This window comes from Silene latifolia, chromosome 4 (assembly GCF_048544455.1).
Source record: "Silene latifolia isolate original U9 population chromosome 4, ASM4854445v1, whole genome shotgun sequence".
In the NCBI taxonomy this organism is placed as follows: Eukaryota; Viridiplantae; Streptophyta; class Magnoliopsida; order Caryophyllales; family Caryophyllaceae; genus Silene; species Silene latifolia.
In genome coordinates, this window is record NC_133529.1 from 48,722,134 (window position 1) to 48,737,525 (window position 15,392).

The following is a 15,392-nucleotide window of genomic DNA, read 5'->3' on the forward strand; positions in this document are numbered from 1 at the left end:
GTTGTATCCGAAAGGTATGTAAAAATGATTTTTTTCTCTATATTATATGGTCATACCTTAATTATATATGGATCAATGATATAAATATTAAAAAATCACAAATTATCGTTTTTGTGGCGATATCCCGTCGCGACATGGCAGATGCAGATTTTCCTCTCACAAAATGTCATTGAGAGGTGGGTGAGAAAACACGTAGGGTCTTTGTCCCTCTCTCCTTTTGTGAGAGTCGCGATTTCTGTGTGACGGGATTAGCGTCAACATGGCAAAGATAAATTGTTAATAAATATTCTTGTATCGGTTATTCATTGAAACAATGAAATAAAATTTAACGAAACATAAAGATACATAACAAATTTAGATTACACAACTACATAGGGAAAAATGTGTTCTTTATTTTCTTTTCTTGATACGAGGGCTTCATCAACCCAAGATATAATATCAAATAACAAAAATACAGAAAAATGAGGCTCACAACTTAGAACGAGGGTGACCAGCGGTGGTATCTATAACGTGACAGAAAAATCTAGCAGGAGGAACCGAAAGATGAGAGTAAAAAATGGCAGCTAAACTGGTAATAAGCTTCTTCTTGACAATGGAGTTGATGCCACCCATTGATATCAACTGTGCAAAAATGGCCGGGTCTTTACTTCCTGTGAATGATATGGGTACGGATCCATTTAACACCACCATCACCAACTGCAGTAACCAACAATTTATACTCTTTAATATTCACGTGTTTATTTTCTAATACTGCATCCAAACAATGTACTATTACACTATTGGGCCTTTAAAATTGCGACAAAGAAAGGGACATATAGCAAAGGTACTATTATTGGCCAATCGATAGGTTTCCTACTCGAATTTTGTTGCCAGAATCGATTGCAGTTGTCACTTAAGTAAATTAACGACAAAATATACTATGTACTCGTAAAAAGAAGAGTGAGATTTGAATTTGCAAATCAATACGCCGGAGTACCTTACAAGACGCAGTACAGTGTAACAATTTTGTACTCTAATAACTTATGCATCTTAATTATATACGGAGTAATGCTATTATCAGATGACTTTCATAAATAACGAAAAAATTAGCATACAACTTTAATGTACGTTATACTCCCTTTTATTCAGCCTATAATTCCTCTTTTGTTATAGGGATATTCTACATGGTACCCTCAATTTTTTGACTTTCTACATGGTATCCCTACACTTTTAAAACATACATGGTACCCCTAATTATTGTCATTATCACTAAGTGTACCCTAAACTTTATTTTCCGTCAATTAAACTCAGTTTTAGGCGTTAAGTGATTATTTGGACGCGTAACCAATATTGTCATTTATCATCTCATGACATAAGGACTTTAATAGGCTCAATATCCATCTTTAGACGTGATAATTTGGCTATGAATCAATAAATTTTCCGTCAAAATTTTTTTAGCCCATATACATCAATAAAATATTAGGATCAAGATGGATATTGAGCCTAATAGAGTCCTTATGTCACGGGATAATAAATGACAAGTTTGGTTACGCGTCAAAGTCATTACCTAACGCCTAAAACTGCGTTTAATTGATGGAAAATAAAGTTTAGGGGTACATTTAGTGATAATGACAACAATTAGGGGTACCATGTATGTTTTAAAAAGTGTAGGGATACTATGTAGAAAGTCGAAAAATTAAGGAATACCATGTAGAATATCACTTTATTATAATATACCTCACACATCAATTAATACTATATATTAAATCCAGAAACCAAGGGACTTCAATATAATTAAATAAGTTATACAAATTAATTATACTATATAGTTTTAAATCACTAGCACCGTGTGATGGACCCGATTTAGGGATCTCAATGCAAATATTATATAGTTTGGGTTAAAATTAAATTATATAGAAACTTGGTAATTTTCCTAAACATTTGTAAGAGATTAAAACATGGTTAATTTCTTTAAAATAAAATAATTTATTAAGATGGTCAATTTCCATAAAATAAAATAATTAATTAAGATGGTCAATTTCAAAGAGATTAAAAGAAAGAAGATGTCTGGTAAATTTTCCTCGATATTTATAGAAGACTAGAAGATGGTCAATTTCTTTAAAATAAAATAATTAATTAGTATAAACATGCACACTTATGTTATTAATTATTATCATCATAAAATTATATATTAAATTTAAAATTTATGCAATTTTATTAAATTTTATAGTTTATTAGATGTATAGAGATATTAATTATTTAACATAAACAAATATAATATAAGTAGGTTATAAATAATTCAAGTTAGATTCCATAATATATAATATTGCATAATTCTTTCGATTTGATTTAATGCATATATGTAATATATTTATATAAATATATAATCCTCTTAAAATTGCATGCCTAAGTAAGTAAAAGTAATTTCATCAGTAAAGAAAAGAATTGTAGTAACATTAGATATAGTTATATGATAGTAATCACTCATTTGAATAGTAAAAGTAACAATATTATCAGCGTGATTAGTGAAAATGGTAGAAACAACAACGGGAGTAGTGAAATAATCAATATTAATGCGGCAATAGTGAAAGTAACAATAGTTACGGCGGGAGTAGTGAAATTATCAATATTAATGCGATAGTAGTAACAGTAACAATAATTACGGCGGGAGTAGTGAAAGTAACAATGATTACGGGTAAGTAGTTAAATGTTATTACTATTGTTTCATTAATAAGAGTAAAATATTAATAGCGGGAGTAGTGAATTTGTCTCAAAATTTATTTCATCGTAATTTTAGGATATGTCATTGAAAAATATATTAATGATACATTTAAGGGTTATGCAACTTTGAGTAATTTTATTTAATGAAAAAAAATTAATGGTAATTAAAGGTAGTCCGGGTGAAACCGGACACCAATACTAGTATATTAAAAAAAGAAGAATATTAGGCTGAATAAGAAGGAGCAGTAAATAAATATAGAAACAAAAATAGGCCAGGACTTTAAATTAATCGAACAGGTCACGTGCGAATCGTAGTCAAGAGCTCAAAGCTTACAAAGCACTAAATAATGCTTTCTTTGATCACTTCTCCCTGCCACTAAATCTGCACATGCACCTGTTTTATTGATAAACTACTCTGAGTAAACATTCTCTCTATTTCTTACTCTAAATTTTTTGTTCATTATCTCTAATACATGTATAGTATTATATATCACAAAATCTCATTTGTGACGGCGATATTCGTCATGTGACGGATACCGTTTCCTCTAACAAAATACCCATTGAAAGGTGAGTGGGAAGCACATGAGGATGCCCCACCTTGTTCCCTCTCCCTTTTTGTGAGAGGTCACAAGCTTGTGACGGGATTAGCCCGTCACAAGCAAGACTAGGTGATTATATATTATTTCATTCACACATCATCATTCATTACTTCTATTTATGACTGTTAGATCGTGTCAAGAAATAATCTAAGCTGTTTAAAATAAATTGAGAGAAAAGGTAATGGAGAGGATCCTAATGGCTAGACTATCAGGAGTGGGCATTAAGGTATTGTTTAAGAAAAAAGACACCACCATAACAAGCTTAATACACTCTCTAATTCATTAAATGTTTCCCTTCGATCAACTTTTTACAATATTTGATACCTCATTTCAATCCTACTTTTTGGATTCATATGTAACATGTAATTGTTACTACTATTTGTTAAAGGAAAAGGAAAGGGCGTCATCGGATGACACTGAATTTGGGCGTCACCCTCTCACATGGGGTGAGTGGGGACCCCTTCAATTAAAAATGGTTCTGAGAGGGTGACACCCAAGTGATGGCCTATCACTATCCTTTGTTAAATACTATCATCTCTATAATTTGTCATGGATTTCTTTACTAAAATTGTTGATTTGACTTAGAAAAGTCACATAGAAGTATTATAATTTTTGAACTTTGAAGGATTAAATAAGCAAAACTTTATAGTTACCCCTTTATTATCACGGGCCTCTTTGAAAAAACATTTGAAGCAAGAAGATTACTCAATTTTGTTATCGTGAATACCCCATTTTTAGAAAAGCCATAAGAAACATGTACTTTTTGTAAATAATATAAACAAATTTTCAATTGTGACACACACTTTTCGGCATAGCTTGTAACCTCTCACATGATGCGAGTGGGAGAAAGTTTGACGTCACAAGGAGACTTATTGGTAAATATAAGGTTATAACGATTACAACAAACAATTCTTATAGCTTTGATGGTGGCGCGATAGTCAGAACAAACAATGAGCCGAGGTGTGCGATGCGGTTGCGGATGTTCTTGCAAATATTCTGCTAAAGATGGTGGATCAAATCTTGGAGATTTTACTTGGAACGATCGATGTTCCTTCTTTTGTTGAAAACCTTTGTAATTTAGACATCTCTTCGTGTAATTCAGACTCGATGGGTTGTATCGAGCTCTTCCCTGACCCCCAACCGTGACTCATCTGCTTATGTAAACTCAATTTTTTTAATTTAAGCTCCTAGTTTACCAAAAAAAAAAAACAATTCTTATAAAACAAATACTCCGTAATATAGATATAGATAGTTTAATCTACACAAAAGGCTTAAAGAAGTGTGTCATTCTTAGCTTTCATTGTTTAGGAATAATATCACACAATTATCCCAGGTCAATGTCTTACAATTTCCTTAAATTCCTTTGTCAAGGATTTAACTCTAACCCCATCACAATTTTTTTCCCCACAAATCCAAATAGTCTAAGAAATGACAAAATTTTTACACGTCCATTTATTTAAAATAGTATTTGACTCATTTTATACATACGATGAATTAAAAAATAGTCATTTTAAACGAGATATTGTATTTCTTTTCTATCAAGATCGTGTCTGTTTTGTGATCAACTTAGTACGGACAAACTTAGAGTGGGGATGCATAGTTCAATACAAACGAGAAAATGATGTTACACACGACACATATCTACTCCTAGATAACGCCTTCTAGGCTTCTACTTTCTTCGGACGATAAAAGACAATAATAATTGCTACTAAAAGCTCTCTTCATCATAATATCATCATTAGCATCTTCTTTCACATTAGTTTCGACCTAATTCATTTCTTTACCTTTTCCACCTATACTAAATGCATGGGTAATTTAGGTTTCACACATGAGTGCTTTAGCAAGAGCACCCTCATTGAAGAGGAAGTACTCTTCCTCTATTTTGTTTTTTGCAATTTTTTCATTGGATATAATTCTTTTCCAATTTTTTGACACACTTTTTTATTTCTTCATCCTCTTCTTCTTTTTTTCTCCACATCAAACAGGATACTCCCTTCCTCTTTGTTCCACCTTTTAAGTAGACCCTACCACTTATTTTCTCTCTTGTGTGACACTTGGGCCAAGGTAAGAACATCCTCTATAAGTAGAGGGAAGTCTTTCTCTTCCTTTTTAAAGAGGATGTTGCCACATTGAAGAGGACATCCTCTTAGCATTCTCTCTCATCTAAGAGGATGGTTAATCCTCTTCAATGTGGATGCTCTTATCTTCGATTCTTCCTTAAGACGACATATCTGTCTTAAGTATAAAACGGATTAAAATACTGCACCTCAAATCGCAAAATCTACTCTACAGTTTATAAAAAGGTGGTGATTTTTGGATAAATAGTGATCATTTTATGTTAAATGGAGACTATGACTATTTTTTATTACTAAAAACTGACTATTTGTTTCAAAGTGGTTAGCATATTATGAATGGACAATGGTCACTATTTATCAGAAAATGGTCATTTTTTGTGTGAAATTACACGGGGTACAACCGTCGTCCCAAGGATTATTGCACCCGAAATAGATAGATGACACAAGAGTTTGTCATTTCCCAAATATATTGACCTGTTTCTTATTTAAGAAAAAATACCCAATTGTGAACAAGAATTTGTGTAAATAAATAAGACGGTAATTTAAATTAGGAAAATGTGCAACAAATAAAGAATGGATTATTTACGGAGCATGGTTTGCATAATCTTGTCAACTTCCTATATCACATAAATGGCTGAGTAATAAATTTGATTTAGTTGAGGGTTTGAAAATAGAGTACCAATATTTGAAGATTGGATATTATTAATAGTGTAAGACTGATTTTCTCGCAATTGATGTTAAACACAGGATAAAAGTAAAGACATTGATTGATATTAGTCGTGGATTTTAAAGACCCATCTTAAAGACTTGTGGGTAGCGCCCTATCATTATCGTAAAAATAAATTCGACATAAATTTTTTAAGTTTAGGAATAAAGAGATATAGCTTAAAAGTTAGGGAACGTAAGATTGAGTTTCTCAGTATTTCCTCCGAGTTGAAGGCGCTTCAGTCATCGTAATTCGTATTGCTTGGCCTCAAATTGTTGTCGTCAATAACTAAGTTTAAGGATAAAAAGAGCTTGAGAGATTGAGTATACCCAGTAGCTAGGTTAGGTAGCGCACATGATATATACTGTATAATATATTAGTGACGACTGCAATGGTGTAAATAAGAATGAAGTAAGGAAATAATAAAGGGTACATACATGTTCAGGACGACCAATAATGGAGGCAATAGCGGAAGTGGCTTCAGTGTTAATAATGTCCACATCAATCCCTTCCAAATCCACGTTGGTTGTTATGTGCAACGCCGGCATTATTTTTCTTCTTCTGCTGCTTCTGCTTCTGCTTCGACTTCTTTTTATGAAATGAAATATGTGATATGGGATGCCCTTTATATATACTCGTAGTCCCGCAGAACAACCTTAAAGTCTATTTTAATATTGACTCGCTTTCTGGGTCCAGTATGGCGGATTATTATTAATGAAATGGTTTTTGGTGTGAAAGGAACTCAAGTTTTGTTTCTGGGTGGATGGCTTCCCAAAGCTGCTTATCCGTGTTCATTCAATGAAGACTAGTTTTAAACCCGTGTAAAAGCAATTTTGCACGGGTATGTATTTGGGTCAATATTAATGTTTTTGGATGTATTTTTTTTTTTTTTTTTTTTTTTTTTTTTTTTTTTTTTTTTGCATTTCTATTGTACTTATCTAGTTAGTCTAAATCAGCGATCTACATAATTAATGTTTAAACTTGTTACAAATACTTGTTCACATGCAATGGTTTAAGAGGAAATAACAAAGGATTTTTTTAAAAAAATATATCGTACTATCTAGTTTGTAAAAATTATGCATGTAATTTATTCGCATTATATATAATTCAATCCCGTAATTAAATGTAATTCCTTCTCGTAATTATGTACTTTTATTATTATTTTTTTTTTTTAAATTATGTAATTCATTTATTTGTAATTAGTTTCATTTTTTTCGATTTGTAATTCATTCCGCTTATATGCAATTAATTTCATTTATTCGGAATGTATAAAATTATTTCATAGTATTATTTCATAGTATTTGTTCTAAGACGGAATTTGTCGCATGTTTGTATAATAAGGAATTTCGAAGAAATAAATACATTCGCACACTAACTGGTCCCACCATAACATGTATTTCCAAAAAAATTTGGATTAATGGCGACGCCTTGATTGGATTATTGTCTTCTGAATTAATAAAGATAAGATTGAGAATTGGGTAAAAGATTTTTGTATATTGATAATTGAATTACATTGTACAATGAGGATTTATATACACCCAATAACAATATTGTCGAATATTAATTTACCTATTCTAAGGCCTAAAAACAAGGTAACCATATATCGTTAAGGACAATGATATGGCGCCACCGGTTGGTGCACAATTTCGGTGCCACCCTAAGTAAAATAATCAATTAATTACAAATGGTAAAATCAGTTTTGATATTGGCGCTTAATACGGAAGGGTAGAGAAGTCAACTCTTTGTCTCCAAATGTCAATATTTTGAATGTACACAGCTATGGCCTCGTGCATCTTTCTTCCTCGTACAATGTTTATACATAATACCCACTTAATCATGGGTTTTAAATCTCGACTACGAAAGGAATTATAGATAGATAATACAAGAAAACAATTTTTTGGCCAAGAAGTTCTTGAAATCGATTTCTCAGACAACCGTCGCCGTTCAACTTTATTAAATAATTTCACTTTGAATTGTGACTTGATTCGGGTAAGAATCGTGAGATGCATCTTTCATTATCACATTGTGCTCAGTTATGGGAAAAAATTATGTGTTATTAGCTTATGACAATGGCATCAGAGATGATATAGCTATCGTTGGAATGAAGCGATGCTTAAGTTGAAGGCATCAAACGCTAACATAAAGACATAGTGTACCGGATTTGCCCTTGGCTAAATGATTTGACCAAACTTTAAAAAATATTAAAATATCATTAAATTTACAAAATTACCCTCGGTGGCACTTAAAATTTGTACCACCGGGTGACGCCATCTCATTTTTCTATCGTTAACTTGCTGAACAATTAAGTAATATACATCGTAATAATATCTACGCAAAATATCTTCTCAATATTCCCCCTCAAGTTGGGATACCTGGTAAGGTTACACCCAACTTGGACCGAAGATATTCGAAAGCTTCTCCTCCTAGGGCCTTAGTAAATAGGTCCGCAATTTGCTCCTTACTTCGGACATGCGTGGTAGAGATTGTACCTTCAACGAGGTGGTGACGAACGAAATGACAATCTATTTCAATATGTTTCGTTCTATCATGAAAGACCGGATTTTTGGCAATATGGAGCGCAACTTTATTGTCACAAAACATCCTCATTAGTTGATCATGATTTACGCCAAGAGATGCAAGGAATGACTTCAACGAAATGAGCTCACTTGTCACTCCGGCTAAAGCTCGATACTCGGCTTCTGCGATGGATTTTGTAACTGTCGTTTGCTTCTTAGCTCTCCACGAAATGGGTGTGTTACCCAAGGCCATGAATTACCCGGTTAAGGATCTCCTTGACAAAGGACAGGCAGCGTAATCGGAGTCTGAGTATCCCCGCAAAGATAAATCAAAATTCTTATCAATAACAATTCATTTTCCTAGACTGCTCTTGATATATCGTATGACGCGAAATACCGCATCCAAGTGTTATTTCCTTCGAGCGTTAACAAATTGGGATAGGATATGGACTGAGTAGACAAAATCAGGCCGAGTTATAGTCAAATAGATTAACCGACCTACTAGCCGTCTGTATTTCATGGGATCTCGCAAGACATACCCTTCTGCCAGAGACAATCCGCGATTGGGTTGAATTGGAGTGCTTGTCGGTTTTGCTCCATCTAAACCCACCTCAGCAATTATTTGTAATGCATATTTTCGCTGGCTAAGAAAGAGCCCTTTAGAGCCGTGTGCCACTTCTATTCCTAGGAAGTACTTTAATTTCCCGAGATCTTTAACTTCCAAGCTTCGATCCAAGAACTGTCTGAGTCGCATACTAGCATCATCGTTGTTGCTCACGATGATCATATCATCGACATACACTAGAAGAATAATAAACACTCCTTCTTTATTATATGTGAACAAGGAATAGTCGGCTAGGGATTGAATGAAACTGTATTTTGTCAATGAATTGGTCAGTTTTCCAAACCAATTCCTTGAAGCATGTTTGAGCCCGTAAAGCGATTTAAGCAACCGACGTACCTTGTTTTGGCCCTTTACTTCATATCCTTGTGGCATTCGCATATAAAATTCTTCGCTCAAGTCCCCATGGGGAAAGGCATTGTTCACATCTAATTGTGCTATTGACCATCCCTTTGCTACAGCTACGGCTATGAGGCATCTCAACATGTCATTTTGGCCACCGGTGCAAATGTCTCGTGATAATCCACACTTTCTATTTGACTATAACCTTGTGCTACTAGTCTTCCTTTATAGCGCTCTATTGTTCCATCCGCTTTATACTTTACTTTGTACACCCATTTGCAGCCAATGGGTCGCTTCCCAGCAGACAATTCGACTACTTTCCAGGTACCATTTGCTTCTAGCGCATTGATCTCGTTAGCCATGGCATCTCGCCATTCAAGTTTCTTTGTTGCCTCAAGGTAATTGTGTGGCTCTCGGATAGAATCGACTCTTGTTAAATAATTCCTGTAAGACTCAGAAAAACAATTGGTAGTGACATAGTTAGCTATTGGGTAACGAGTACTTGTTTTTGACGATGAAGATGGAGTCGGTTGAGCAGTCAAGACGGGGTTTATTATACGAGTTGATTTTCAAATATAATCACTCTTTCGATAAGGATCTATTTTCTGACGAGCACCATGACCAAGTTGTTCTTCTACTACTTCATTCTTCTCGGGTGTGGTCTCTGTTTCTGCAATTAATTTATCGTCCCCTGTACTCTGTTTTCCGTCATTGTCTTTATGCTGAATTTCCCGATTTTCATCAATAATAGTGTCGGCTTCTTCAATATAGTCATCATAATTTTCCAAATTGTCATATGAATTGTCCAGGCTATTGAATTCCTCATGGGGTTGTGAATGTAACTCTATCTTATCGGGACAATCGCTTATCATATATGGAAAAACATGCTCATAAAAGATGACATCCCTTGAGATAAAGGAATTTTTATGCTTCAAATCATATACTCTCCATCATTTTTTTACTTTGTGGATATCCGATGAATATGCATCGCTTGTCTCTCTCTGTGAATTTATCTCGAGGTTTATCTTTATTGTGAGCGTAACATAAACTACCAAAAACCCGAATGTTGTCAAGTTTCAGTTTTTCCCAGTACAATATTTCATATGGAGTCAAGCCATTAAGGATACGAGTAGGTATTCGATTAATGAGATAAGCGGAAGTTAAGACGCAATAGCCCCAAAACTCAATCGGAAGGTTTGCTTCAAAACGAAGAGCTCTTGATTTTTCTAAAATGTGTCTATGTTTCCTCTGTACTCTCCCATTTTGTTTTGGTGTATCGACATTAATTGTCTGAAAAATTATCTCACACTCATTATAATAGTCTTTCATGGTTCTCGAAAGGAATTCGGTCCCATTATCGCTCTTCACTATTTTTACTTGCTTCCCAAATTGAGTTTTAACGATTTTACAAAAATTGATCATCAATTGACTCACTTCTCCTCTATCTCTCATTAAAAAACCCAAACTCCTCTACTTCGGCCATCCACAATCGTAAAAAAATAATGAGCATTAGTTAAATTTTCGGCAGGATAAGGTCCTCAAATATCGTAATGAATAAGGGCAAATAATCCGGTACTTCGTTTGTTATTCAAAGTGAAACTAGAACGTGTTTGCTTAGCCAGACAACATGAATCACAAACTTCACTAGAGTTACAAAACAAATCATAACCAATTAAAGACAAAAAGGAAGATATCATACTTCTTGATGGATGGCCGAGACGTCTATGCCATAGCCGAGTATCAGCCTTTTTTCTTGTCTTTGCCACAATTTCTTCCCGATCATTCTTCAAGTAATAAACCCCGTCTTTGAGCTCACCGCGTCCAATGTTCATCCTCATACACTGGTCCTGTATAACACAATAGTCGGGATAAAATATCACAGCACAATTATTTTCCCTAATCAATTATTGTACAGAAATTAAATCGCAAGTCAAAGACAAAACATATAACACATCTTGTAACATGAGATTTTCGCCTATTTTCACACTGCTATATTCATTTGCAATAATGTGAGAACCGTTTGGCAACCCTACGGTGGATGGTTTGCCACTGCTTCGTTGTTCAAGTGTCTCGCGTCGACCAATCATGTGATAGGATGCGCCACTATCAATCATCCAATCATCAATGTAATACCCACCCTATTAGGGACCCGTTGACCGTCATTGACTGACCTTAGACACATGCCTAGACCTTTGTAAGCTTTAGTAGCTCGATCTTACGTCATAATAACCTTTGAGTTTAGGAAGCTCGATCTAGCGGGGGCTACTCGATCGAGTAGCTTCGTGACTCGATCGAGTAGAGGCCACTCGATCCAGTAAGTCCCATACTTGATCGATTAAGTGGAGTTCAGCGGTATGATATAAATCGTGAAGTCGTGAAACGAAAATCAGTTTTTATTTCACTTCTCCTAAACCTAATTGCCGACACATCTCTCTCCTTCACCAATATTCATCCTTTGGAGCCCTTTGTGAGTTGAGACACCATGGGGATGAGAAGCATGAGTCGGGTAGCGGTCTTATCGCCGAAACGCTGTGTATAGGTAAGTCGTCATCATCATCGTTTTCCTTAGTTTTGGTTATGGTTGTCTTAGTAGTAATAGGGTTTGTCATACTATTTGTAATAGGTGGTAATGGTGGTTGCTTGTCGTCATATGGTCATATGCAGTATTGTTGCGGATGGCTAAAGGTAGGTTTTCCTACTCAGTAGTGTTGATTGTTTAGTATGTCGTTGTGTTGTCTAATTGGATTTGGTATCGTTGTTGGTGTTGTAAATTGGATGTGGTTGTGGTTGTTTGTTTGTGGTTCGCAAGGTGCGCCCTCGGTTAAGTGGAGTCACTTGTGGAAGTGGCTTCACGCCCTTGATTCGCCCCTTGTGGAACCCGCCATAAAAAGGGATGTGCACATTAAGGAACATGGTTTTGCGCTCGGTAAATATGAGCGGGGCTTAGGTGGGAATGGCTGCGGTCCCCCACTGTTGGTGTGGATTTACTGGTTGCGGCTTTATCCTGCCAGGACTTGACCTTCAGGTAGTCAGAGGAGTGATGGGTGTTTAGAAGTGGTGTTGGATGTATGTATGCTGTAATTAGTGTTTTGTATTGTTCTTTAGTTACTGACCTTGTGTGGTGTTGCTTGTGTTTCTTCTTGTGTTGTGTTTGCCGTGATCCATTATGGTGAGCAGTCGGTCTTAGCAGGTTGATATGTGGAGCTTAGCTGGGTGCTTTGGAGGGACGAGTCTACCACGAGTCATGGCATAGATAGTATCACGTAGTTGATAGTGGTTATCAGGTGTGTTGGGGTACAGAGTGCGGAAGCGAATAAATTCAATCAAAAATTTAAGAGAAATAGTAAAAAGACAATAAAAATAACACCAAGATTTTTAGGTGGAAAAACCCTCTTTAAATAGAGGGAAAAAACAACCGGCAAGAGAGCCAAGTATTTCACTATAGTGATTTATGGGAGTACTAGTATTTCCTCAATGGCCTATAGAATATGACCAAATAAATTACTCTCGGAGAGTTAAATGATATTAACACCCACAATGATATAAATAAGGAGAGTAAGAATAAAGAGGAATAATAATGGGAAGTATTATGTTGTTCTTTTGTTGTGTGATTATTTTGTGGAGAAAAAGCCACTATTTATAGTGCTTGTAGGAGTAAATAAGAAAATGCGTTTGTCTTGCAATTTCACCATGTTACTTGTATTAACATTACTCCATCATCCGTTGAATGCATTTCCTATAACTTCACCATATGTTGCATGAACACACATTACTCCACCATAAGTTATTGTATGTTTCTCATAAACTCACATATTTCACTTCGAAAGGATGATTCATGTCATCCGACCCCAAATTATTTTGGGATTAAGGCTCTGATGTTGTTGTTGTTGTTGATAAATGTGAGGCATAACTTCAACAATCTCCACCTTGACTCACATTTCCCCTTGAAATAGTCTCTCTCGCCAATGAAGCCTTGTTAAGTGTGAATAATACCAGCTAAGTCTAAGCATTGGTAAAACTTAGCTGCTGTGAGTGGTTTGGTTAACATATCTGCAGGATTCTCAGTTATATGAACCTTTTCAACGGTTAAATTTCCTGCATCAACAATATCTCGGATAAAATGGTGATTGATATCAATGTTCTTGGTTTTTGAGTGATGCTTGCTATTTCTAGTCAAGTGGACTGCACTTTGACTATCACAAAATACTACAAGAAAATCTTGTTTTAAACCAAGCTCGCTCACCAAGCCTTGAAGCCAAATCGCATCTTTCATATCTTCAGTCGCAACAATATATTCTGCTTCAGTTGTTGATAAAGCCGCAATGGCTTGTAATGAAGAATACCAACTAATAGCAGAGCCACAAAGAGTAAACAGATAGGCTGAAAGTGACCTTCTCCGATCCAAATGGCCACCGTAGTCAACGTCAACATAAACCAACTACACCTCCGGGATCAACTCTTTGCTTATCAAATACCAAACCAATATCAGAAGAACCCTTCAGATAACGAAGAATCCATTTAACGGCTTCCCAATGTTCTTTGCCTGGATTGTGTATAAATCTGCTAACCACGCTAACAGCGTAAGCCAAATCAACCCGAGTTCACACCATGGCATACATAAGACTCCCAACGACATTTGAATATGGGACATGTGACATTTTTTTTGTCATGATCCGTCTTTGGACACTGTTCAGATGACAACTTAAAGTGAGCATCAAGAGGAGTATTGACAGGTGTACTCTATTGCATATTAAATCTGTCGAGCATTTTCAGAATGTATCTCTTCTGTGATAGTATTAATTTCCCTGCTCGACAATCTCTGTTAGTCTCCATACCAAGAATTTTCTTTGCCGGACCTAAGTCCTTCATATCAAATTCACTGCTCAACTGGGCCTTTAGCTTGCTAACAAGTGACTTATCTTTTGCAACAATTAACATGTCATCGACATAAAGCAATAAGCATATAAACGACCCGTCAGATGTCTTCTAAAAATAAACACAATTATCATAACTACTCCTTGAGTATCCATGTCCAACCATAAAAGAATCAAACCTTTTATACCATTGTCTTGGAGACTGCTTCAAACCATATAGAGATCTTTTAGACGACATACATAGTCCTCTTTTCCTGGAACTATGAAACCTTCTGGTTGATGGATATAAATTTCTTCTTCGAGATTACCGTGAAGAAATGCAGTTTTTACATATAACTGCTTTAACTCCAAATCATGCAAAGCAACTAGAGCAAGTAATACACGAATTAAGGTATGACGAACAACAGGAGAAAACACCTCATTGAAATCAATGCCTTCCTGTTGATAAAATTCTCGTACAAAAAATCTAGCTTTATATCTTGCAATTTCAACACCAGGGATGCCTTCTTTTCTCTTAAATATCCAGTTACAACTTATAGCTCTCTTACGCTCGGGTAACTTCACAAGATCCCAAGTTTCATTCTTATGAAGACTTTCAATTTCTTCTTGAATCGCTGCAACCCATTTTGAAGAATCTGCATCGGAAATAGCCTCAGAATAATCTCTAGGTTCATTGCAGTCATTCATCTCTTGTGTAGCGGCCAAAGCATAAGCAATATTTGCGCTTTGGTCACTATATTTTGGATTCAATTTTCTTGGTCTCTGCTCAGGAAGATTTTGAGCCATGGACCATGGATCTGGTAAACTTCGTCTTTGTGGTTGACGTGGTTGTTGTGGACTTCTTTGTTCAACGATCTCGGTTTGTTCATTGGAATTTGGCGGAGTAGATGAAGTAGAGACATCCTCCTCTGACCTTGAGACTTTGACATCAAACTCCACCTTCTCTCTAGTATTCTCT

General features: G+C 35.4%; 1 protein-coding gene across 1 annotated transcript; it reads right to left on the reverse strand.

Annotated features, from left to right (window-relative positions):
* Window positions 1-314: 314 nt before the first annotated feature.
* On the reverse strand, window positions 315-6,848 carry LOC141653484 (uncharacterized). Its single transcript, XM_074461267.1, has 2 exons — window positions 6,518-6,848; window positions 315-696 (listed from the first exon to the last, which is right to left on the reverse strand). The coding sequence occupies exons 1-2, from the start codon at window positions 6,626-6,628 to the stop codon at window positions 469-471; spliced, it is 339 nt and encodes a 112-aa protein (XP_074317368.1). The 5' UTR covers window positions 6,629-6,848; the 3' UTR covers window positions 315-468.
* Between the last annotated feature and the right edge of the window lie 8,544 nt (window positions 6,849-15,392).